This window comes from Andrographis paniculata, unplaced genomic scaffold, assembly GCF_009805555.1.
Source record: "Andrographis paniculata isolate CXL003 unplaced genomic scaffold, ASM980555v1 Contig22END, whole genome shotgun sequence".
Classification (NCBI taxonomy): domain Eukaryota; kingdom Viridiplantae; phylum Streptophyta; class Magnoliopsida; order Lamiales; family Acanthaceae; genus Andrographis; species Andrographis paniculata.
The window spans coordinates 2,815,480-2,843,075 of record NW_026137513.1 but is presented as its reverse complement, the minus strand read 5'-3'; the positions used below and the strand labels follow the sequence as shown (position 1 = coordinate 2,843,075).

Below are 27,596 nucleotides of genomic sequence, written 5' to 3'. Positions count from 1 at the left end.
GAACACGTTTGTCAAATATAATCCTTGGCTAATTAATTATAATAACAAATAATGTTTAAAAAAATAAATTGTACTAGTGTGTTCGTTTGAAGAAATTTTGAGTTTTTTTTTTTAAAAAACTTATTTTTATATTATAATAAAAATTAATTTTACATTCAAAATTATTGCATCAATATTTATTTATATCAGATTAACAACTATTGAAAATCCACACCCTCTAACAGTGCACACTCTTTATGTATTTGTTAATTTTCTTTTAGTCGAGTAGGATCGATTCCATAAAATTCGACAAGATAATAATATACTACTTAATATGCATTAGTTAAATTTCAAACTTAAGTTGAAACCAAAATAAAATTTTGGAAAGTAATTACAATTTGAGACAACATTTAATTAGTCGGATTGTGTTTTTTGGGATTTTGATTTTGATTATGATCTTGATCTTCTTCTTTTTTTTCTTTTTTTTGTGAAGTAGTAAAATTGTTTGAAGCCATTCCCCAATTTTCTTTTTGGGATTTTGATTTTTCTTGAGTGGAAAAGAAGTGCTTTTAAGAATACATACCATTTTTCGATCCTATTGCAACATAAACACGTCGAATGAAAACATTTTTATCCTAGACTAGCTGTATATATATAAATATATATTTATAATAACGTCAAAAAATCAATAAAGAACACCGATTGCGAGGAACATAATTATGACTCGTAGCTAGACACATTATCGACAAATTCGAATCAATACACTTCATAAGACTCTTTGCAATCACAAGATCATGTTGGGTGTATTAATAATCTATAATTTCTACTTATCATTGGAAGTTAAGAATTTTTCCAAACAATATGAGCATTTTATTATAGATCAATGATAAAGAAACTTCATATTCTATAGGAATGCCATTTAACATTTATGTTATATCATTATACTAATTGACTTATAGTTCATTACCATTCTTAAACCTAAGATTATTTTTCAAACATAACTTTCGAAAACTCACATTGCTTTGAGCCAGTGTATCTCACATTGTACTTGGTCATTGTCAAATATTATCGACAAAGATCAGAAGCCGGATCAAAGTTGACTCAAAACCGAGCTATTACATTAGATGAACAATTTGCAAGGAAATTGTGGAAAAATCATAATATTGATTCAACATTGTCTGGAGTTGGTTAAGTTAAACAGTTAGTTGATTGGTTACCAACTGTTTTCGGGTATGTTCACTCAACTCTTAATTTATGATTCATAATGATAATACTGGGACTTTGGTGAGAATTATAGGGTTAGAGAGAAAGTGTTCGAATTACAAAAATTTTATCTTTTGAGTGATAGATTTAGTGTGAGATGAATATGTTTTTCAAGAACATATCTTTAGAGGGATTTTCTAGTTGTTTTTTTTAAGTTAAAACCTGATGTTGAATTGAATGAGATAGGAGATCTAATACAAAACTTTTATATTGCAAATCAAATTATATGATCGAGATAAAGATTAAAATGTTACAATATTAATTAGTTGTCTTGGCAGGAACAAATCTGAACAATCATGTGATTTTAATTGGGATATTAAATTAATCATTAAGTTCATTCCAAACAAATTACTATGCAAGTGCAAGCACTAAGCCTTCATTCGACTATTAATTTTCAATGTGCTTTGGATAATAGTGATACTCCATGGATAAATAACCATTTGTATAAGTTTGGCATCATTTTGGACGAAATCTTAATAGCTTGTAATTTTGTTGTTCATTTCAATTGTTGTTCACTTTAGCATACTCATTTGGTGGATCCAAATCACTGTTCTTGTTTAGTTGTTTCAACTATTCGACTTGTATCTCCTTAAATTCTGATTTTGAAGCTTCCAAGAATCCATTAATAACCTTTGAATTGAAAAGAACATACTTTTGATGTTCGAATATTAAACGAAAGAGAACAAAAGCTAAACATTGGATGAAGTTAAGATGTTCGATAGGCTTTGCCAATAAACCCTAAAATGATGAAAGGATCTGATCAGCTTTGCCACTAGAGAACCCTAAAGCTTAGACTTTGATGAAAGAAATAGTGTATATATATACACATGCTTTCTAATCCAAAATAATATTTTCATAATCCTAGTATGTTGTAATTTGTCAACCGAATCATCTAATCTTCCCAAGTAAGAAAGCAAACCTTAAAACTCGATCAATTGCATCTTCTTATATTACATTGCATGTAACAAATAAGAAACCAGCTAATTTCCTAGAATGTTCAATATATTAAATTTATCGGCGCACCTAAGTTGACAAAAACGAATGTTTAAGATTTAATATGGTTAAGGGTTGCTATAATAAGCAAACAACCACACAAAATACAGTTGTGCCGCAATAATTGTATTTCTTATTCGGCAATTAAAAATATTTTTAGGGTCTTTTTTAAAATTTTATTTTCTTCCCCGCTATTTATAAACAAATTTTCTTAGGCACAAGTTCACACTTATTTCTTAGGCACAATAGAATCCATATATATGCAGCACTGATTAATTAATGATTGGATTAGTTTGAAGATGGTTCAAAACCTTGGATTACAAACAAAACAGTTACAGGTCAAACCCTGATGGATAGAGATACATATATACATACATGCATAAATACGTACAGTTTTGGTTTACTATTGTTATTATTTTTGTTTCTCTGTCCGATTCAGGAAATATTTATTGTAAATCTTGCTTCTGCAACAACTTCTTCTTCTTCATCTTCCTTCTCTTTCAGTCAGTAATAGTCATACATACCTATATCTCTGCAGTGTTTCCAATGTTAGTCCATGCTCGTGTCTCAGTTCTCACTCACCGTTGCTTCAATCAAGTTTCATTTCATTCGCAATTTGTTAATGACGATGAAAATAAAAAATAAAAATGGAGAGAGAAACAAGATTTGCAGGAAGTAATTATTTGTTTACATATGTCCTTCACTGCAATTTACAATATATATCAAGAATGAATAGCTGCTCCATATATATAGCATCTTTCATTTTATCTATAATTTGTATAATATTATTAATAATTAATATTATTATTACATCTGCCTCCGGCAGATCCATCTTCTCCGACCTCCCCTCCGACCTCCTCCTCCTCCTCCATCCTCCATTCTCCATCCGCCTCCGACATCTCACTGCCCGCCTTCATCGCCGCTCTTGCAGGTGCCACTGTCGGCACAATCCTCCGTCTCAGCCTCCTCGGTCACGTCGCTCCACTCCGACACGGACTCCGCCGGCGCCGCCACATTCAGATCGAGCCTCCTTGGCCCCAGGAACTCGTAAAATACCGGCGATGGGACCCGGGCCGGCGGCGGTGGCTCCACGGCCACTTCTGTTGCCGGCGGTGGTGGTGGCGCATCCGCGCCGCCATCCACCACGACCCCCCCTGGGGCCTCGCTCTGTCGGTTCCCATTGCGCTTCAGGGAAATCCTGCATAGCACCCAATTCTTCGCCTGCAACGCAATTAAGCAGAAAATTACAAATCTATCGATAAAATGAAGTAATCAAGTAGATCCATGATCGATCCATACCTGTGCAGAAATGTGGGCAGGGATAACGAGGCTGTACTCGTGCATTATCCAGTCAGTCCTCTCCCCCGCCGGCGCCTTCCCCCGGTAGAAGACCAGCGTCTTCTTCATCCCTACCAGCACCAGCCCCTGGTAGTAGATCCGCCGGTCCACCCCGGTCGCCTTCCAGTACCCGGACACGGTCGCTCGGTTCGACCGGCTCCCGTTCGGATACTTTACCCGCTTCTGGCTGAAGAAGTATCTTTCTTCCTCAGTATCGCCTGCACCCAAAAAACACATCAAAACCCTAATTTCAACATAAAATCTAAATCCACACACACACAGATCTCATCCTGTCAACTTTTACGAATTAACGTAACCTGGCAGATTCCATGGATCGACGCGGCAGACATCGGCCTCGGCTATGACGGAGACAGGCATGGGGTGGTTGAAAACCTTCCGGCGAAGGTACTGCAGCACAAGCTCTTCGTCCGTCGGCTGGAAGCGGAACCCCGGCGGCAGCCCCACGGCGGCGCCGTCGTTCCCCCCCTGATTGACGCTTCTCGCCAAAGCAAGCCCGTTCGCCATTTCAGAAACGAAAACTGAATCTCGGAATTGATAGTGACTCAAGGAGAGGAAACCTAGAGCGAAAAACGGCTGCGGTGGGGAAGAAAGGGTGAGAGTGAAGGCCTTTTATAGGGGATTCGGGGCACCTTTCGGATGCCATAATCACATAATCATATAGCGTAAGAAACACTCAATTTGCTTGTTTGACGCAATTTCTAAAAATCACAATTTTTATTTATTTGGATTTCTCTCTTTAACTTTTAGGCTATCTTTTTTGCAAACAGTGGCATCTGCTTCTTTTTCACCCAAAATATAAAATATAATGTGAATTTTGTGGTATATTGTAGTCATGTTAAATTATTTGTCACTATTTTTATATATAATTTATTATATTAGAAGTTTTATTGCATAATACATGTAGCACGTATATGACTATAATGATATTGTTTATATAAATATTTTTGGAATTTTTTAATATTTGGTGTTTGGACAAAAATATTTCGACACTATACTACGTAAATGAGTTAAAATAAAAGTATTTGTAATCAGCTTTCGGAGGTCAGTATATGCGAGATTCGAGTGCATTTTTATGCGATTTTCGGGTCTATATATATGACAAACAATAAAAAAATTATTAATTGAAGTCCACCGAATTTCATCTTTGCGGCCATCAGTATACATTGCTTTTAGATATATATACACGTGTATTATTTAAGTAACTTTTACATTAAATAAAAATTTGACAGTTATTTTGGACGTACATTACTCTTATGATCGATATATATTTACACGTGTATCATTTAACAGATCATTTTTGTTACATAAGTCGTTATTTTAGATAGTCACGGAAAGTTTGTAACTTCTTCTGCAAATATTACTTACGGAACGAAATAGTGAAAGCAAAAAATTGTGACATAAATTTGTCACGAAATTACTTTCCGTGACTTTTAATTGTCGCGGATTAAAATTTGCGACAAATTTCCTCAATTATCAACCTTTTTTCTAGTAGTGACATTTCTCGTTTAAATAGAATTCCAACGGTCATTTTGGACGTACATTGCTTTTACATATTATATATGTGTATTATTTAAGTGATTTTCGTGTTAAAATAAATTTCTTAACTTCCGTCCAATGCTATTTTATTTTGTCTCAATAAATTGGATCGGTTTTTAATTCAAGTTACGTACATAGCCCTATTGAAAACGCTTGGGCGTAAATTTGATATTTCCTCGATAGAGAATAAATTATTATCTAAATTATAATTTCACATATTGATCCAATTATATATGCTTAAATAATAAATTTATAATATTTTTTCACAAAATATTAAATCAAAATACTATTTAAATAAAAATTCAAATTAATTTCAAATTACAACCAGACGCATTCAAACATTTCACTAGATAAGTAAAAATTAAAATAAAATAAACTAACCATAAAATAAACAAGTAAATTATAGTGTACATGCCAACATACTATATTTTTTACAAAACTAACAAAATAAACATGAAATATTTATATATATATAAGTTATTTCTTGCTAGGGGTATAAAAGGGTTGGGTGGGTGATGGTTGAAATAAAGAGTAAATGTCCTAAGTGCCCCCCAAACACGACAAATGTGTATATATATATATATTATTTGATGATATAGTAAAATAATGTATAATTAATTATTACATCCATCCTACTTCAAATTGATTATTTGATTTTTTGCACTAGATTAAAAATTAATAGTATTTTATTGATTAGTAGAAATGTATAAGAGATTTTGAAATTATAAGATAATTATATGTGTAATAATATATTTGTAATTTAAATATTTAGGTATTAGTATATAATTAATTTTACTAAAATAGAGAATAAATATCTCAAGATAAGACTAATAAAAATGATAAAATAAATATTTTGAATTGAACGGAAAAAAGAATATTTTTTTTATTTTATAAATAAAACAAATCAAAATAAAAGAATAATAATAATATTGCAGGTAGACAGGGGAAAGGTAATTATTACATCTCATTTCTGAAAATAAACAAATTAATTTATTAATTTATCCAATTTCAAGATATTCAAAAAAGAATCTTGTCAGTCTCACCGTGAACATACTATTAATTAAAAAGTTTTTGACCTGACCATTTGAAAAGACATTTTTGTCCCTCTTTGTATAATTATCCACTAATCATTCTAATTACCAAGAAAAAAGATTTTGATAAGCTTTTCCATTAGAGGTTGAGCCATAGAATGTACATATTAAATCCGATCAATTAATTTACTTGCATTTTTAAAAAATAATAATAATAAAGTAATTAAATTTATATAATTTTATATGAAATTAAATGAATCAAATTAGAAAGTCTTAATTGTGATGGTGGTTAGTTTAATTAGCAACTACATTGAAATAAATTTAAATATTTCCTGGGTAATTAAAATTTTAAATTTTACAATAATTGTGATAAGACAAGTATGTGTTTCTTTTGGATGAGTTTGGAAAATATTAGGTTGAATTTGATATTAAAATAATGTTTAATAAGATACTTCATCCGTTCCATATAAAGAGTAATATTTGTTTTTCATATAAATTTTTTAATATTAGTATTATATTAGACTGTAGTGTAAAAGACAAAAATATCCTTATTAGTATTGTGTAATAGAAATGTGGTGGCATCTTGTATAATATGTCGTAAGTTGGAAATGTATTTATTATGTTAGGTAGGTAGTAAATTACTAAATTAGAAAATAGTATCCTATTTTGGGACGAACAAAAATGAAAAATGAAACCCTTCTTATGGGACACAAGGACTATTTAAGATAAAATATTGTATTATTTTTGAAAACTATATAGCTCAAATAATAAAATTTGGAGAAACTTTGACCAAATAAACATAGACGTTACACTATTTATTATTATTATTATTATTATTATTATTATTATTATTAAGGTGGGTAGGTGACGAAACCATTAATATAAAATACCTATTGCTATTAATGTAATTATTTAATTTTTGGTATTGTATTTTAACAATTATTTATTTTTTCACTCTTTAATATTTGTCATGTTGTATAGTTACACTATAGTCTAATTTTCTAGTAGTGTTCATTCAATATTAAAACTATGACATTTTTTTACCGCAATTATAGCCTAATTTTATGGTAGTGTTCATTCAATATTATTATTTCCATTGACAATTAAAAGAATAATTACATTTTACATCATATAAATAGTAAGTGTTTTATCTCTAGCCTCATATTATATGTTTAAAATTATATATGTATATAGGAAATACACAAATAAATATTATTAATCCATTGTAATTTTATTCTTGCATAACCATAATTCATTTTAAAATTTTATATAATCACCTACTAAATTCAAATAAAATTAAATATTTATGGTAGAAAGATTCTGAGCATTTTATTTTATTTTATATGCGGAAAGTTACAAATATTAAGGACATATGCACTCAATATTAGTTGAAATTTTATACTCCCTTCATCCACGGAAAAAGTATACCTTTATTTTTGGTGCAGTGTTTAAGAAATAATAGTATTTTAATTATAGTGGGTAGTTAAAAGTAGTGTAATGACATTTTTGCCCTTGTTTTTTTGTATAAAAGTAATGATGTGATGTAAAATAAGGATATTTGTGGAAAAAAGTGAGGTATTTAATTAAATGTTTACTTTGTAATTGGACGTCTCAAAATAAAAATGTGTATACTTTCTATTTGGACGGAGGAAGTATATTATAATACATATTACAATTTGATTTTACGTAATTATTATGAATATATTTTAGACATATTAAATCAATTTATTATACTTTGAACTTATTATTTTAAAAATAATTGTAAAAGTTTCTCCAAAAACACTCAATAAAAAATAATGAGAAAGTACACTGAATGTAATTAACTATAACTGTATATATAATTATTATTATTTTACTCCACTTATTGAAAACAAATAATTAAGTCAGTTTGATTTTATTTTAATTATGATTAAATTTTCTTTAATGGTCTTACTAATTCAATCGAATACTTAATTTGAAATCATAATTAGATTAGACTATATAAATATCGATTTTCGATTAAGCCACTCAATATTCAATTTGTTACAACTTTTTAACGATTAATTTTAACATACAATCCAAAATTTTATAACTAGTATTTCATATATGAAAAAATGCAACAATATTTTAAAGATAGTAATTAAATTAAATATCATATGTATATCATAAATAATTAAAATCACAAAAAAAAAAAAAAAAAAAATCGGCCAAGAGCTTACCTATTGCGTACATGTTTAGGATGTATAATTAAATTAATCTTTTTCAATATATATGTGTATATTTATGTAATATTATATATTAAATATTAGATGGCATTGTCATTCACAATTAACCTTAAGCACAAAATTACTAATAATCGGCCAGGGGTTTACCTATTGCGTACTTTCGGGTAACGGTTGGGGATTCTCACGTCATCAAAAAAAATTAATAATAATAAAATTCAGTAGGCATTTATGGAATTACATTAAGTCCAAAAGTTTTTTTTTTCAAAATAGTAAAAATATATAATAAATTTAAAACAATAATAATCTTAAAAGGAAAATTAAAAATTAAAAAATTAAAAAAGAAAGATTGATATACCCCACAAGCAAGAGAAAAATCCAACATACATATTTTATATTATAACGATGCAATATTATAATATTACAGCATATTCTCTGTAGTAATACTGTTTATATGCATATTACATGTTATATATTATACTTCATCCTTCTATTTTCTATTTTCTATTGTTCTAATGTATATTTACACGATATTTTAGGTGATTGTATTTTTGTTATGAATTGACAAATTTGTCCTTAAGTGTATGGCAGAGATTAAAACTAATAAATAAATGAAGGGTATAAATATAAAATTTATATTTAAAAAAAATAGAACAATAGTTGTTAGACGTCCAAAATAAGAAAATAGAACATTAGTAAGAGTGTGATTTTCCATTATTTTCTCCATCATCACTGCGTGGGGCGGACCTATTAAAGTGCAAGGGTTGGATGCAGCCCCTTAGCCCCACCCTACATGTAGTTATTTATTTAAAATTTTTATTTTATTATTTAATTATTTATTGAAAAAACTTATATACTCATATATTATATATAAATAATATTTGAAATAAATAAAAATAATAATAATAATAATATTTTAGGTGGGTTTGTTTGGATGATTTTTTTTAATTTCTATTATTTATTAAAAAAAATTTAAAACACCAAATTAAATAATTATTTTTTATTTTTTATATTATTATATTAAAAATTAATTTTACATTTAAAATATCACATCAATATATATTTATATCACACTATACAATTATTTCAAATAAAAAATTTTATTATTCCAATTTCAACTAAAAATCCAAATTCCAAACAAACACACCCTTAGTGTTGAATTATTTTTTTAATGAAAAGTGATATTATTTTTTATTTAAAAAAATATAAAAATAAATATTTACCATATATATAGTCATTATTTTTTAATTATTGATGTTGTTTTAATTTGTTACTATATAACATATGATGTCTTTCGTGACATAACAAATGCAATATTGCAATTTAATTTTAGTGTAATATTCTATTATAAAAATTTATATTCCTTCCTTTTTTCTACTTTAAAGTATCTTTTTGGGTTTTGTAATAAAGCAAGAAATAATAGCATTGTTATTTATTAGTGAAAATGTATAACATATTTTTGATATTTTTGTCATTTGACTTTATACATAAAGTAATTGTAAATATAATGGTACGTTTATAATTTTGGTCAAAGTTAAAGATATTTTGGTATTACTTTATGATTATTTTTAGTAAGATGATAATATGTTTATTATATTAAATAATATTTTCTTTTCCAACTTAAAATATCATTTTTATCCTTAAGTATATTTTATTTTAAAGTATTTTTATCACTCTCACATATTGTTATTTTTTCACTCGTAGTTTCATTTTATTTCTTTTATTATGCAATATTACTATTATATAACATTATTTAACATATTAGCATATAACATTACGACTTTGTTCACTTAATATTTTTTGTTAACATGACTTTTTATAAATATTATTAAAAAAATACAATATATATAATATGTATTATATTTAATCGAAAAAAATCTATAATTCAACTGTAAATATGAGAATTTAGTGTATAATTAGTAAATAACTAAGAAGTGTATTAGAAAAAATCATTGTTATATAAAAAATTATAGATTAAGATTAAGATAACTAAAATTTTTAATAAAGATTAAAAATTTTAAAAAGTGATTATAATGTATAATCATATTTTAAAAAAAAATAACAAATTATATGAGACGAATCAAAATATAAAATATGAATATTTTATTTGGGCCGTAGAGAGTATTTGTTTTATATTACTGATACAAATTTCAATATCTAACATAAAAAATAAATTCATCCAAAAATAATAAATGAACAAACCATATATATTTTTGATTATATTACTCTCCCCTTCCCACTCCAAAGTATCTTCTTTACTTCCGTAATAAAGTAAAAAATAATAGAATTTTATCTGTCAGTAGAAGTGTGTAAAAAATTTTGATAATTTTTTCATTTGACTTTATATATAAAATAATTGTAAATATAACAGTACGTTTATAATTTAGGTCAAAGTTAAAGATATTTTGGTATTACTTTATGATTATTTTTACTAAAATGATAATATGCTTAATATATTAAATAATACTTCTTCTTCCAACTTAAACTATCATTTTTATCATTTCGTATATTTTATTTTAAAGTATTTTCATCACTACCACATATTTCACCTAAAAAATTTTGGGGTGAAGCTGTTGTAATAGCCGTTTATCTTTGATACATTTGATTGGTTGTAATCTGCATATGTGTAGATGGTTAGCTAAATTAATGAATTTTAGACTAACTTGGTTTAATATTTTTCTTTGTGCATGTAAGTAATTCAAATCTATGAGCAATGATGTATCCCAATAACTCAGACAAGAGTTTAGGTGAAGAATTTGTTGGATTTTTTAGTCCAATTGGATTCACTCCAAATAAGACAAACACACTCAATTATGCGGCTCATTAAAACCATGGTCCTGATCCGTGACCCACACCTGCGACCCGCGACCCTTGTCCGACCTTGTGCTTGACCCAAAGCTACCGACTTACCTTGATCTAGCCGACCTTGTGCTTGACCCAAAGCTACCGACTTACCCTGACTCGGTCCCTTGACCCATACCCACTGAGAATCCGCATCTGACCGTCCGATTTGGGGTTTTAATCTTGGCTGTTGGAGCTCTTTGACCTACCTATAGATAGAGAGGTGAGAGAGACGCCATCTCACAATTGACTCTCTCACTCTACACTCGCCATCTCTAACCTCTCTCTCGACCTCTTTGTCCATTTTCTCCAGCGATATTTTCCGGCGGTTCTCAGTGGCGTGTTTCCTCCTATAACATTGTGAGTTCCTGTTGCGTGTTTTTCCCCATATTTGATGTTGTTCATAGCCGCAAGGGGCTCGTTCAACTTATAGGCATTTGTATTTGTTTTGTTTCGCCTTGTATGTTCTGTGGGGATTTATTTTTTAGTATGTCATGTGGTTTCGGGCAGGTTCTTTTGTGTAGTTGTTAGTTATGTGTGATTTTTTTATCGATTTGTGTTACAAGTTTGGTTGGGGCTAAGCCTAACCAAATCTAGTTCAAATTTTGGTTGATTTCATAATAAAATCTTCGATCCATTCTTATATTTTAATAACAAAATATATATATCATGTATGCATATTAACTTAATATATAATATATATTCTACTCACACAAAAAACTCAACAATTCAATACAAAATATTAATTTTTATATTCACAAACATGATTTTTCATATCTAATATCAAAAGACATTCATCCAAAAACATAGGGTGAGCACATGGTTAGGTTCTTTTTTATTTTATTTCAATTTTTTTCATGTATTTTTGTTCTTCATAATAAAATAGCTATGTTAAATATGATATAAATTTTACTTCCAATTGTGTGCTCGAACGTTTAGACACGTTGAAAAAATGGATGATAATTATTATTTTTTTGTCTTATACAATAAAAAGAGTACAAAAAAAATAATATATTTATTATAAACAAAAAAAAATATTTTTTACGGACACATAATAATCCTTTATATTATTATTATTATTATTATTGAAACTCACTCTTTAGTTCATCTTTATGATTGCACTTCAATTCACTATTGTAAATAATTATATCGCACAATAATTAAATAATCTCTACACGTATGAAACAAAAATAAAAGGTTAATAATAACAAATGGGAATGATTAATATCAATCATTAATCCATTAAGTGAAGCACTAATCAAATAATTTCGAATGTCAAAATCATGTATTTGGTTGACCTTATTGGCGCAATTTTATTGTAATTTATTTTATCTTGCCTCAACCTGCTTATTTTTTATTTTTGGGATGAATGCAATTTTTTATATTAAATTCAAAATAATATCGATAATATAAAAATAATATAATAATATATATATTCACATAATATATTATTTTAAATTATTGATTTTTAGTGAATATATCTATTATATAATATTATATATTGTATGAGGATATATATATATAGATATATATGTAAAAATTATATCAAGAAAAAAATATTTGCCGTGAACACACCTCTTATTAACCTTTAAAGCTCCAAATGTAGTTCTTTTTATTTTGGAGCAACGCTAAGGCATCAGATGAGGGATATGCCTAAGCAGTAAACAATTTGTCATCAATCGATCCAAGACGGGCTAGAAGGTCAGTTATTTGGTTTCCTTCACAATAAATGTGCCGCATTCAAATCATAGCGTATTGTTGCAACATAATTCGAATTGATAGAAGGATGAACGCATAAGGCTGAGAGTCTCCTATTTCACCTTGGAACAAAGTAATGGCCGTGGCCAAATCCGAGTAGCAAAGCAGAGGAGAGCATGATGGCCGATAGATATTGGTATAGGGAGGTTCTTCGGTGGCTTTTCAAAAGTTTCTTGAACAAGTTTACATGGAAATAGTTGTTAGTAAACGTCTATGTTGGCCTAGGAGGAAGTTGACGGAAGATATAGTCATTTCTGGCTCTCCACATAAATCACATCATTGTCAGACAAGTGATTTTATTCCTCTTGATCCAATCCTTTAGTTTAGAAGGATTGGATAGGTCTTCCATGATTGCTGGCATACAGAATCCAAATCACGCCCATACCGTCTTGTTCCACGTGCATTAGAAAAGGCAGTGGTAGTTAGTTTTTGAACTAGTATCGTAAATCGGACAAGTAGGCGAGCTTCTCATCTTGCGCTGGTACAACAGATGGCAAGTTGGGAGGATGTTGTAACAGCGGAGCCATATAAAAAAGTCTTATCCATTCAGGTATTTAAAGTTCACATATCCAACGCAAGGGCTCCCGGGAGTACTGCTCAGCTCCTATCAGCGGATTTGTATCCCTGTCGAGCCGAGTAGTTACCATCATTACAATATTTTCAATGCCACCAGCCGGGAGTGGTAGGCTCAAGGAAAATATCACGGTGAGTATTGAATTTCTCAATTACTATCTGAGGGATCCAACTGTAAAACTTTCTATTACTTCCAGCCTTCAGAACCTTATGCTTCGGAAATAGTGATAGAGGTGTCTGCAATGTGAACGGTCTAGGGATGCCCTAAATGAGCTCGCAAGATGGCCATGTTGTCGCCAAATCTGACTTTTATACTATGTACCCATTTCTTTCAAGATCCATAGGAGATCCCAAACAAGCTTCCCCAAGAGGGAGATATTTATATCTCGAACAATGTGGATGCCAAGCCCTCCCTTTGATTTTCGACGAGTGATTCTATTTATTATTACAAATGTTACATCTAAATCGCTATTTAAACAAAAAAAATTACAAAATTAAAATTAAAATTAAATCAAACTCTAAAGAAGTGCACTATAAAAACATTGCCTTATTAATTGAAAGATATAATGTAGTAAATCTATTATACAAAAAAGAAGAAGAAATTTAAAACTTCAATAAACAAATGTTATACATTGGTTGCAATGCTACTTCTGAAACATCTCAAAACTTATATATCTTTCTTTCGATTTAGTTTGGAAATTTTTTATTTAGATTTTTTTTTAAATATTATTTAATGAAATATTTTGTGAAAAGAAAAATATATTTTTGTTCGAAAAATGTGAAGTCGTCCAAATAATAAAAATTCGAAAGTTTTATATTAAAGAAACATATAAACAATCTCCACAAATAAGAAAAAGAATGTTTATTTTCAGAAAATATTACATGTATTATTCCAAATAAAATATATTTTTTTTATTTTATAAAATAGTTTAAAATTTAATGAAAACATATATAATTTTACATAGCTCAAAATTTCTTAAACATTAAAAAAAATTACACAATCCAAAAAGTTTGGAAAACATTCAATACGATTGACCACAAGTGATATGTAATTTCAATTTCTCCTCTAGCATAGTTGAAATTTTTCAGTTTCAATTTTAATTTTAATTTCAATAGTCAATCTTAAATAATATAGCCAGTAAAATTAAATTATTTTTTTCTCTTTCCTTCTGTATTAAAATCACATTTAATTTTCATTCCTATATCTCTACTATTATAATTTTATTTCTTTCGAATTATTTCAGAACAATTTCTAATTAATTAGTCATATATAACTGATTAGAGATTTGCATATTTCACTCGCGAAGAGGAAAGTTAAGAAAAAAAAAATTAAAAAAAAAAAGCCCCAACTTACAATTATTATTATTATTATTATTATTATTATTATTATTATTATTATTATTATTATTATTATTATTATTATTATTTGTAAAAATAGCATAAAGAGAAAATCCATATTTGGGGTAATACACCCCATGCCCTGCCCAGGGCCCATCTTATTTAGAGGGCCCAATATGGTATATATACATGTACTGTTAAATAAATTATTATATGATTATTTAAAAATAAAATAAAAAATTGAACATACTACTTATTATTTAGTAAAATAAGTACTATCAGATTTAAATTTTTATCTAATTATTTATTATAAATTTATAAATAATTATACCAATATTTTAATTGCTTATCGTATTATTAATGATGGTAAATAAGAATTTCCAAACTACAATTTAAATTTTTAAAAGCACTATATTTTGAAATTTTTTTAAATCATTTTTACTCTTAAGATCTTCATTTTTGTATAAAAAAGTGCATTACTTACATTCACAAAATCTTATTTATTTATTTACAAAATTGCATAATTGGCCCAGCCCAAGATTGACTCAGCATTATCCGGTCCGAGCTTGAACCGGTAAGCAGGTCGAGAATTTTGAATTTGATGGTCAATAATTAATATAATTAAATTAAAATAAAAATAATTAAATTAAAAAAAAAAAAAGAAAAAAGAAAAACTTATATTAAAAGTTTGAAATTTCAAATTAACAATTATTAATACATCAAAATAGCTACAAATAAATTTTATATTTTGGTATCGGTTTACAGTAGCATTTATATTAATTTTCGTAAATAAATTTCTTTCTAGAAAAATAACTAAGTAATCATTCAATATTTGATCTTTCATATTATTTTGTATTTTATTTTAGTTATAATTAGTATTATTTTTATTTTTTATTTTGATGGATCTTGTCTAATACTGCAACTATCCTTGATTCATGAAGTAAATATAGGACTAATAAATTGACTTTTTTTTTTTTTTTTTCTTTTCGTCAATTGACTCACTTTGCCTGCATCCGTCATTGCACAGTGTCCGTCACATATTAAGAAGTAATAATTTTATTCCTTTATAATTTTATTACTCTTTATTTTAATCTATAGTAATTTGTCCACTTTTAATTTAGGGTGTGTTTTTGTAGGGGTAGGGAAAAATTTGGGTTTGAAGTGATTTTTATTTGAATTTTGGAGTGGGTTTGAATTTATGTGTTTTTTTTTGTGTTTAGATTTTGGGTTGAGTTCGAAAAGTTTTAATGTATATTGATTTAATGATTATGAATATAATAATATAAATATATATGAATTTGTATAATTTAATTATAAAGTCATATTATATCTACATATATATATATATTTCTAAATTTTTATTTATATGTATTATAAAAAAGAATTTATTTTCTACAAAATGACATATATATTGTATATATTTTACTTTCTCCGTCCGACTCTAAAGGTCTCATTTATATTTTGCATCATTGTACTTAACATTAAAAATATTCTTATATTTGTATATTTTTTTTTGCATAAATATCATTGTTAATAGTATTATAAAACAATAATAGAAATATTTTTGTCATTTTTTCTTAATTTGTATTAAATTTTTATATAATAATTAATATTCAAATATCAATACGTGAGTAAAAAAAAAAAAAAAAAAAAAAATAGACCTTGAAGAGCCAGGACGTAAGTAGTATTAATTTATCCTACTAAGTACTAGCAACTCACAAATTATACATATAAACAAACTGTACATCATCGACAAATTTTCATACTTACTATCTAAACTATACATACATACATATATATACTCGAATCCCTTCATTGCATTAATCCTTACAAAGATTCTTCTTACAGCCAGCTTGATCATGTTGCTTTCATTGCCGGACCTCATCCAACGTTCAAGCTACTCTCGACATTTTTGTCGCCGCCGCCGCCGTCGTCATCGGGAAAGTTCGATTGAGTCACAAGATACGAGAGGGCGGTCGCCACATTGCTTATTAGGGGCCGGCCGTTTGGATCGTCGCGGATGCACAACGAAGCCACCATCAAAGCTTGGTAAAGCCCGCGCCTCGGGAACTTTCCTTCCATCCTCGGATCAGCAATTTGCTCGAGGTTCTTACCATCGTCAAGATATTTTCGTGCCTGACCCGTTACGCCAAGAAATTTTGGTTAATTATAACCGTTGGGAGTGTCCGAAATTCGAGTCACAAATGTATTGTGTTACATTTTTAAATTATAATCAGGATAAATAAAAATATTAATTATTTTCACAGGACTATAAGTACTTTGTACCCATTGGACGAGTTTTTGCTCCCCCTCGGGTTTGGAGGTGTCGATGGCTTTGCGACCGGTTATGAGTTCCAATAAGACGACCCCGAAGCTATATAAATCGGACTTGATCGACAATTGGCCCGGCTCCGCTTGCTCGGGAGCACAATAGCCTTGAGTCCCGACAACCCTATGTGGCTCGTTCTTGATCGAGCATATCTTCGAAAGCCCGAAGTTGTAGAGCTTAGGCCAATCGCCGTTGTCGAGCAACACACTCGATGTCTTGAAATCCCGGAATATTACTTGAGGCTTAGCCTTGTTGTGCAAATACTCCAATGCCTTTGCAGCGCCAGCCGCGATCTTCATCCTCGCCGCCCAATCGAGAAGGTTTTGTCCCGGCGACGGATCTAATACATCGTATTTTATAATATAACTGTTAAATAACCATTTTATTTAAAAGTTTAACTTTAAATAAATATGTATTATTTATTTATTTATTTATAGTATTATAAAATCAATCAAACACACTTTTATACGTGTAAAGTGAATTTACGCTATATACAAATCTTGCACATAAACGCTGACGAATATGGAGCGGTGAGACACGAAGACCTGACATTGTGACTCAGTAACATAGTCAAAAAAAGTTGTATGAGTTTTAAGTGATGGAATACTTATTTTTTATTTACTTTATTGTTTGCTTTTATTCTTTTTTTATTATACCTATGAATATTTATAGATTTTGATTTCATTATTAATATAATTTTTCAGATTTCGGTAATTTAATTTTAATATAATATGAGAGTCTTAGTTTCGAGTTCAAGTTTTCCTATTTGTCGTTGTTACTGGTGGAAATAGGTCATGTCAGACTAGATTTGGACTAAATAGATCAAGCTTGTTTTTATAAAAATTAAAGTCTTAGTGTGGCCTATTGGCCTTTTAAATTATATCTCTAAGACTTAGGTCTGGCCTACTTTAAATTTTGGCTTGACCTATGAACTTATTTAAAAATTTTGTACTAATATTTTTTATTTTTCAAACTTAATATTTGTAAAAAATAAATAAATGCAATTCTTTATTATATATAATAAATCAATTAAAATAAATTAACTTTTATATTTTTTATTGTTACCAATATAGTTTTTTATAAATTATAAACAATTAAAAATATAATGTATTACTATATATATATATATGATATAAAAAAAGTATATATAAATTTATAAACAGGCCGGTTGAATCCCGTTGATATTTTTTATTGTCACAAAAAAAATTTATTTTAAAGTCTAAGTTTATTTTATTTATTTAAAAAGGCTAAAAAAATATATTTAAATTTAATATTTTTAGTAAATAAATGAGGCCAAATCAAACTGTGCCATTATGTGGGCCAATAGGCCCCCGATAGGCCTGACCTATCTTTACATCTAATGGTTGTTTATGTGTAAGTTTTGTTTAGTGGCGTTTACACATGCACTAAATGGGACATATTTGTTAACTCTCTCATTTGTAGATAAATACCTATCAGTTTAAATTTTTACATGAGACATCTTCTAACATTAAGAATGGACGTAAATAGTTACCGTGGAGGCGGTCGGGTAACAACCCGGCCGGGAGATACTCATAGACGAGGAGCCTCCGGTCAGAATCCGAGCAATAGCCGATCATTTTGACGATGTTGGGATGGGTTAGGCAATTGAGGATTAGAACCTCGACCAAGAGACGCATATTGCTTTGCCGGACATTGCCGTCGAGCTTCTTGATTGCGACAAGCTCGCCGCCTCGGAGAGTCCCTTTGTATACGGATCCCGACTCTTCTCTCCGGAGGAGACATTGTGAGCTGAAGTTGTCCGTCGCGTTTGATAGCTCTTGGAACGAAAAAGAAGACGGCGGCGACGATGCGATGTTGCCGGAACGTGGCGCCGGCAAACCGCCGCCGCCGCCGGCCGCCGTCGCCTCCTTGGGATGCTTCTTTGGTGGAAGAATGCTGCAATTAATTGCTGGCATTTTATCTCCTGCATTTCGACAAGATTGTATTTTTATTATTAGATTTGTATTATTGAACAATTCGAAAAATTATATTTGTTAATTAAATTGGATGAGAAGATACTTGTGGGATGAACTTTGCTGTTGTGTTTGCGATGGGCAGTTTTGTGTTTGTGGTGGTTGAAATTCTTGTCGTCCTTTTTGGGATCGAAACACGACAAGAATTTCATCTTACCTCCATCGAACAAACGATTCATGTTTTAATTAAAAGATTCCGACACCAGATTCGATCGATCTGATCACCCCCCAAGAAATATATGAAATGTAGTTTTTTAATTAATTAAATATCAAAAAAATTGATCAAATCTGCCATTGTCGTCAAGAGGACACAAAACCATCAATCATCCTCCATGAAAATGTAAGGGTTTCTATTCACCCACGTGCCCCTAAAAACGTACATAAATGCATATATAGAGAGAAGAATAAAGGATTATAACCTACGTACAATGTTTTCCTAATATTTAATTTATTTATATATATATATATATTTGATAAAATTCTATGTAAAATACTCTCACAGTCACACATATAATTTATACATTTTAATTATATTTATTTAATTATTTTAATTTTAATTTATAATTATTTATTATACAATAATTATTTTTACTAATATATTTTTTAATTATTTACTAATTATATTTTACTTAAATTCTAGTATCTATAATAACAGAGACAATTTATATCGTACAAAGAAAATACTTAATCAACAATAAATACGTTTTAACTTTTTGCACGTGAATATAGTATAATAGACGGACGAATGACAATTATACCACAAAATTTTAATAGTATTTTATATGTAAGTTGATGTCTGTTATAATAGTATTTAAAATATAAGATTTTTTTTCTTAAAAAATTATGTTAAAAATACAATTATTAAAAAAATTGAATAAATTGATTTCGAATGAATCAAATAAAAAATAATGAATAAATTGATTCCGAATAGACAGAATATATATAAGATATTAAACAATTCAATACAATATACCTTTAAAAGAGCATTTGAATCTAAATTGAAAGTTATATAGTAAAATTTTAAATTAAAATAATTATTTATTTGATATGATATAGTAATAAATATTTATAAGATATTTTAATTTGATATATTTTAAGATATAATAATAATTAATAGAAATTAGTAACCCACAAACAAACAAAATTTTACAATTCACACAATGATTATATTTTGTTTGTGGATGTTAGGATTAGATTTTAAATACTCCTTCCGTTCCATAATAAAGTATCCATTTTTTTATTTTAGTTCGTCTCACAACAAAATATTCATTTCTTCTTTTAGTAACTTTATTATCTACTTAATATTACAAATACCCTTGCACCTTACAATATATTACACAAATGTCATTACCTTTTATATCACATATACTAATAAGGTTATTTTAGTCATTTCTATTTTATTTCTATTTTATCTTAATATAATACTAATACTTCTAAAATTACGTAGAAAAAATATATGAATATTTAGTTATGGGACGGTGTGAGCAATAAAATTGTAAATTCAACTAATAAATGAAAGCAAAATTGATTCCCATGGCACAAAAAGGTGAGAGATTTGAATGTTACAAAGACAAGACTTTGGATACAATTTTACACACATTCATTCATTCCTGCAAATATACACACCTCCAAACTCTCTTCTTCTTCTTCTTCATCACAAACTTAAAATCCCCAAACCATACCATAGGATACATTGATGGAGGTAGCCACTCAAAACAAAAATCATCTCCATCCTCTTTGCTCCTTACCTCTCGAAAAATCGCCGTAAATCGATCGCGATTGCGCCCGTCACCCGTTGTTTCCATCGTAGCTTCCCTGAGCATTTTGGCGTCGCCAATTCTCGCCCCACATTTTAGCCTCGGCGACAGCTCGTTCTCTATCCAAATCCCGGTTCAACATCTTCGCCGTTTCTCTCGGGGAATCATCCTTCTCCGACCCTTCCAGCTCCCATTTCCGGCCAGAGCTGCCCCCTTCTTCGTTCCTCACGCTTTTCCCGTCTTTGTTTCTGCTATCATCCTTATCCGCGCCAATTCGGTTGCTATGCCCGGGAGCGAGACTCGGATCGTACGCCTGGTTCGCAAGGTAAGAAAGGGCGGTCACCACGTCGCCGATCAACGGACGCCCGGCAGCCTGTTCTTGAATGCACATCGACGCCACAGCTAAAGCTTGATAAAGGCCGCGCATTGGAAACTTTCCTTCCAGCCTCGGATCCGCCAGCTTCGCGAATTTTCGACGGTCGTTGAACAATGGACGAGCCTGGATTACACATACAACATTAAAAATATCGAAAAAAACAAAAAAGGAACCAACTTTTAAAATATCGAAAAAACGTAAGCTCACCCACGCAACAAGGTTTTGTTCCCCCTGAGGTTGGGTGCTGTCGATGGCCTTACGCCCGGTAATGAGTTCTAAAAAAACGACTCCGAAGCTGTAAACGTCGGACTTCACCGTCAACTGCCCAGTCATCGCATATTCAGGCGCACAATAGCCATAGGTTCCCATGACCCTCGTCGATACATGGGATTTGTCGCCTGTAGGGCCGAGTTTCGCAAGTCCGAAGTCGGAGAGCTTTGGAAAATACCCTTCACCGAGCAATATATTCGACGACTTGAAATCCCTGTAAATAACGGGAGGATTCGCCTTATCGTGAAGATATTCCAACCCTCTTGCCGCCCCGGCTGCTATTTTCATTCTCGTGTTCCAATCGAGCGGCTCTCTGTCGAGAGGCAGATCTGCAGAATCATCACAATCGGAAAAAAGAGAAAGAATTAGGGCATGTACATCTTCGAAATTTTAACACCTTATGTTTTTATCTTGCAATACACAAATGAAAATTACGAAAAAAGTTTAGCTAGAATTCACTTATACAAGTAATTCCTTCGATGCAAAATGCCGAGCAAATAGGTTTAACAACGGTAGAAAATGCAGCCGGGAATTACCATGTAGATGATCTTCTAACGACCCCAACGGCATAAACTCATAAACCAAAAGCCTTTGATCACCGTCAGCGCAGTAGCCCATCAAATTCACCAAATTCGGATGGTGGAGAAGGCTAAGCATTAGAACCTCAACAAGAAATTCCCGGTTCCCCTGAAGCCCGTTCCTATCCAACTGTTTCACAGCAACAACCTGCCGAAGAACGCATAGAATTAGAACATACACCTTATATCACTATTTGTATCTATGTAAACGAAAAATGTTTACTTGTCCGGACGGAAGCTTTCCTTTGTACACACGGCCGAATCCTCCCTCGCCCAAGAAACATTCTTCCCTAAAATTGTTCGTAGCATTAGCGAGCTCGCGGAAAGTAAACGTATGCGCAGCAATCTGAGAATCGGGCAAGTCTTTCAATCCCGACGCCTCCTTCCTCGGCCCGACATTGCTTCTTGTTTTCAGCCTGTCTCCTCCTTCAAATTGCAACTTAAAATCAGCCCCTTTGTCGGGAAATCGAGTGCATTTGCATACAAACTAATCGAGAAAATCAATATAGCCAATTGGATAGATTGATATCACAAACTGTTCTATGGTTAGTGATCGATGGCAAGTCTCATCAATTCATACCCTACATGTTGTTTCCAAATAAAGCAATCTTGCTTCTCCACCCAACTATGAATCAAAAACCAGCAATCTTGGAATTTGATGAACATCTAATTAATCGAACATTCGGACGCCATTGAAATCAAATCAAATGAAAATCATACGCCATCATTGAGATCTATCTTCATATAAGACAAGGAACAAAAGGGAAAGAACTAAATCAAAAATTTTCATAGACATAGAGCTATGGCGTGTCTCCATCATGAACTAGAAATCCAGTCCAGATAATCAAAGACTGATATCAATCAATCAATCAATCAATCGAGAAAAAAAAAATTAAAAATTAAAAATTAAATTAAAATAAGAACCTGTATTAACCTGAAATGAAGAGCTCGTAAAACCTAAACTCGGTACTGAGATCGGATCACATAAGTTAAATAAGAGAGAGAGAGAGAGAGAGAGAGAGAGAGAGAGAGAGAGAGAGAGACCAGAGGATAATTTGGATATGTTAGAAGGAACTGTGGAATGAGTTTCCCTATGGTCATCTTCTCTGTCGTCGCGGGGATTGAGCTTTTCCTCTTCCCTGGAGTCGAAACATGGAAAACAACCCATCTACCTCCCCGGAGAGATCAAATCTATGTCGAACCCTTCGTCTTCAGCAAACGCAGATTCACAGCACAACCAATCAAATCACTTTGGGGGGTTCTTCTTTAATCCAATCCCCCTGAAAGATTCACTCGGTATGCTTTAAATTAATTCCCTTTTCCTTTATCCGAAAATCTGCAATTTTGAGTGGGTGGGAAATAAGAAAAGCTAAAAAGAAGCAAATTTAGATTTAGGGGAAATTAATTTTTACAAGGGATTGGGATTGGGGTTGGGGTTGGGTCGTGGACAGATTGCGGAATCTGCTGAGCTGAAGCTGAGGAGGAAAGGAAGAAGGCAAGTGTTGTTGCAGGGCATTTGCCGGCTTTGTCGTTGCCTTTTCATTGCATTCAGAATTTATGCCCAAAACCCTCTCTCTCTCCTCTCTCTCTCTCTTACACACATGTGGTGCCTTCACACATTTTATTTATTTAAATATTCATATACGCTTTATTTTATTATTAATTTTTTTTTTTTTTTTTTTTTTTTTGGTAAGATTTGAGTTGTGTTTGTATTTGAATTTTAAAATAGATTTAAGTTTGTTTCTTTCTTTTATGTTTAGGTTTAGTATGAGTTGGAGGAGTTTTGATACGTGTTAATATGATAGATAATGAATATAATAATATAAATATATATTAAATTTAATTGATAAAATTAATAGTAGTATGATTTGATTATAAATTTATATTATATCCGATATATATATTTTTTTAAATTTTTTATTTATTTGTATTATAGATAATTGAATTTTCTAAAAAACAACCTATATATTGTATATATTTTTTTAATCTATAATTACTATACATATTAAATAAATTATTATTTAAATATTTTAAATTGTTTAAAAAAATATAAAATAAAAAAAAAACAAATCCAAGCTATCAATTAGCCTCACCCTATTTGTTTCGAAGAAAATTGAGTTTGGTCGCAATTTCTCGGACTAACAGTGCACGAATAGTAAAATCCTTCGGATCTGCTGTAAAAAAACCAGATCCTTGGTTTTTGGATTTTGATTTTACCTACTAAAATTTTGAATTAAAATTGTTGCCACATAATAATGTTGTTTTCAACTTAAAATTAAATTTTATTGTAATATAATAAATAAAATTTGATATTTAATTTGATATTTTTTATAGTAAAATCAAAGATAAAGTTGTATAAATAAACACATTTATTTTTAGTAAAAGTATATTATAAGAGTATTATTTTTGTTCTGTAACAATTAACCACTTCCATTAGTGACAAGGTATTTAATATGATGATATCTAATTAGTTAATAAGAGTGGGTTAAGATATTATTTTACTCCCTCCGTTCCACAAATAAGTATTCATTTACTTTTTACACGTAGTTTTAGAAATATTAGTATTATATTAGGATATAAGTAGGAATAAAGTAAAAATGACTAAAATAACCTTATTAATATGTGTAATATAAAGGTAATGGCATTTGTGTAATATATTGTAAGTTGTAAGGGTATTTGTAATGGTAGGTAGATATTACAGTTACAAGAAAAAATGAAATGAATACTTTGTTATGGGACGGACTAAAATGGAAAAATGGATACTTTGTCATGGGACGGAGGGAGTATTATTTTGTATGTAATTTATAATATTTGTAGTTTAAAAATAAACTTAGTATATATATAAAAAAAAAAATAATATGTATTTAAATATTTTAAAAATTATATCTCAATAAAAAATGTATATACAATATAATATCATTTTATAGAGAATAAAATTTCATATAATACAAATAAAATAAATAAAATTACTAAAAGTATTTTTATTTATTTATAATTAATATAAACTAATTTTTATAAAAGATGTAGATTTTTAAATGTAAATAAAAATATCTATCTTTTTTTATATAAATAAAAATAAATAATTTTTGAGTGATCATGTTATATAGTTAATTAAATTAATTTATACTTCTATATTATGTTTTACCTAGAATAAAAAAGTATTCATTATTAAGAGACATAAAAAAATAAAATAAAATAAATATCAAATAAAATGAAAAGAAAAAAAATATTATTTTATTATTTTTTATTTAGTGACTTTATTGCCATTCTTAAAATAAGAATTAATATATATATATATATTAAAAGATATAAAATATATATTTTAAATATTATATTTTAACAAAATATGTATATCATCTTATAAAAAATAAAATTTTATAATATATAATATATAATACAAATAAATAAAGAAATGTATTTATAAATTATATAAAATAATTTTATAAACAAATTCAGTTTTAGATATAACAAGAAAAAAAATATTTATTTATTAAAAAAATAATAAAATAAAAAAAATGAAATGAATTTTATACGTAAAATATTAAATATTTAATTAAATTAATTTATATTTATTAATTATATTTAAAATTAATAATTTTATTAAAAATAGAAAAATATTAACCATTGAAACAGTGTAAACTAAAAATATATTAGTATCTATTATGAGACAGGAGAGTAGGATGTAAATAGTTTTTTTGTGTGTTTATTTGTGAAATAATTTAAAAATAATTGTATATATAATATTAAAGTAATAAATTTATAAGATATTAGTTTTTTTAGAAAATAACTTTTTTTCCAAAAGAACATTATTTATATTTAAATAATTTTAAACTAAAACATGAGACAAATAGATACAATTGTCTGCAAGTACAGTTCAAGGCTAATTAATTATATTTAATGAAATATTTATATTGTACATATTTTTTTATTTAAATATAATATTTAAAATATTTAAAAATATTATATTAATTTTTTTAATCATGTATATTATATTGTAAATTAAATATTAATTAAATCAATTACTTTCAACTTAATTCTCAATTTAAAACTCAAACGGTAATCAAAACGCACTCTACTTGTTATCTTTTAAAAAATAAAAATTTAATTTAAATTTACACAAAAATGTATATCTAAAAAAGATTCATGGTTATATTCATATTTTTAAAAATAATAATAATAATAATAATAATAATAATAATAATAAAATCATCAATTAAACGCAAATATATACAAAATTGATAGATTTTTTTTATATACAAAATTGCATAACAAAACCTATAAATAATCGTATATAAGACAAAATTGTATGAGCTTGTGAGCTTATGTAGTTATTTTTTATTTTTTTTTTAATATTATGTAGTTTAAAAAATAAAATGAAATCGACTAAACATAATAATAGATATACAAAATTACATAATGAAACATTATTCATCCGTCTTTTATACATATTGTTTTATTTTATTACTATTTCCGTCCAAATACAATAGTGCTATTTACTATTTTTATTTGTCTCAAAACAATAATTTTATTTTCATAAATAATTATATCACTATAAAAATATCTACTTTTTTATTATTATTATATAATTGTCACTACTTTTTACACTAATACATTCACAAGGGCAAAAAAATTTTTTATTTATATTTTTTACTCACTATCAATATAATATTAATATATCTCATGTCTAACGTAAAATGATAATTTTGGGACGAAGGAAGTATTTTTTATCGGTCCTATATGTATTGTCATACTACTATAAATAGTAAATGTATTGTGATATAAATTATTGTTGCCATTCTATTATTGTTATACAAATATAATTATTTTTTACATATATTACAGAAAATATATTTACTAAAAAAATAAGGATAAAATACAAATATTTAACCATTATTCTATACTCCCTCCGTCTCATATATTATGCCCACTTTGTCATTTCGGTACATCACACGTACCAGGTCACTTACCATATTTGACAAATAATTATATACTTCAAACATAATTAAAATTTCTTAGTCTTAAATTATTTTAATCTAACTATACACATATATAACCCCCACCTGCACATCGCACCTTATCTTCTCATATCACTTTCTCTCTCCCCGATTCGAGAAACTCTGATCTCCGCTCATTTCTCTCTTGATCTGGTGCTCCCGTCACCTCAAATCGATGTCATCGGTCTACCGATCGTCGGCGCTTCCTCCCCCAAGCTCATGGAACCTTTGTCCTAAGTCGGGATCCTCTCTCCGTTGTCCGATCTGTGGCTCTTTTCCTTGTGAAATCCCTAAATCATCTGATGAGTTTTTCCCCGTCGACCCGGCTTCTAGCGACGGTATTTTCCATCGATATACTGGGGAGAAGGTTGGTGTGAGTGAGGATTTCTCATTTTGGGTACCAGACAATGAATCTCCGTTCGATTT

General features: G+C 29.0%; 3 protein-coding genes across 3 annotated transcripts; all 3 read right to left on the bottom strand.

Moving 5' to 3' along the window:
- Positions 1-2,670: 2,670 nt before the first annotated feature.
- LOC127245354 (NAC domain-containing protein 41-like) lies at positions 2,671-6,627 on the bottom strand. Its single transcript, XM_051266187.1, has 6 exons — positions 6,614-6,627; positions 5,557-5,569; positions 3,891-4,047; positions 3,535-3,791; positions 3,402-3,456; positions 2,671-2,732 (listed from the first exon to the last, which is right to left on the bottom strand). The coding sequence occupies exons 1-6, from the start codon at positions 6,625-6,627 to the stop codon at positions 2,671-2,673; spliced, it is 558 nt and encodes a 185-aa protein (XP_051122144.1).
- A 10,126-nt stretch (positions 6,628-16,753) lies between these two features.
- LOC127245353 (probable serine/threonine-protein kinase PBL7) lies at positions 16,754-19,138 on the bottom strand. The gene is made up of 3 exons (XM_051266186.1): positions 18,715-19,138; positions 17,159-17,541; positions 16,754-17,008 (listed from the first exon to the last, which is right to left on the bottom strand). The coding sequence occupies exons 1-3, from the start codon at positions 19,136-19,138 to the stop codon at positions 16,754-16,756; spliced, it is 1,062 nt and encodes a 353-aa protein (XP_051122143.1).
- Positions 19,139-20,704: 1,566 nt separating this feature from the next.
- On the bottom strand, positions 20,705-23,755 carry LOC127245459 (serine/threonine-protein kinase PBS1-like). The gene is made up of 5 exons (XM_051266348.1): positions 23,221-23,755; positions 22,400-22,602; positions 22,135-22,324; positions 21,536-21,927; positions 20,705-21,451 (listed from the first exon to the last, which is right to left on the bottom strand). The coding sequence occupies exons 1-5, from the start codon at positions 23,342-23,344 to the stop codon at positions 20,984-20,986; spliced, it is 1,377 nt and encodes a 458-aa protein (XP_051122305.1). The 5' UTR covers positions 23,345-23,755; the 3' UTR covers positions 20,705-20,983.
- Positions 23,756-27,596: the final 3,841 nt, after the last annotated feature.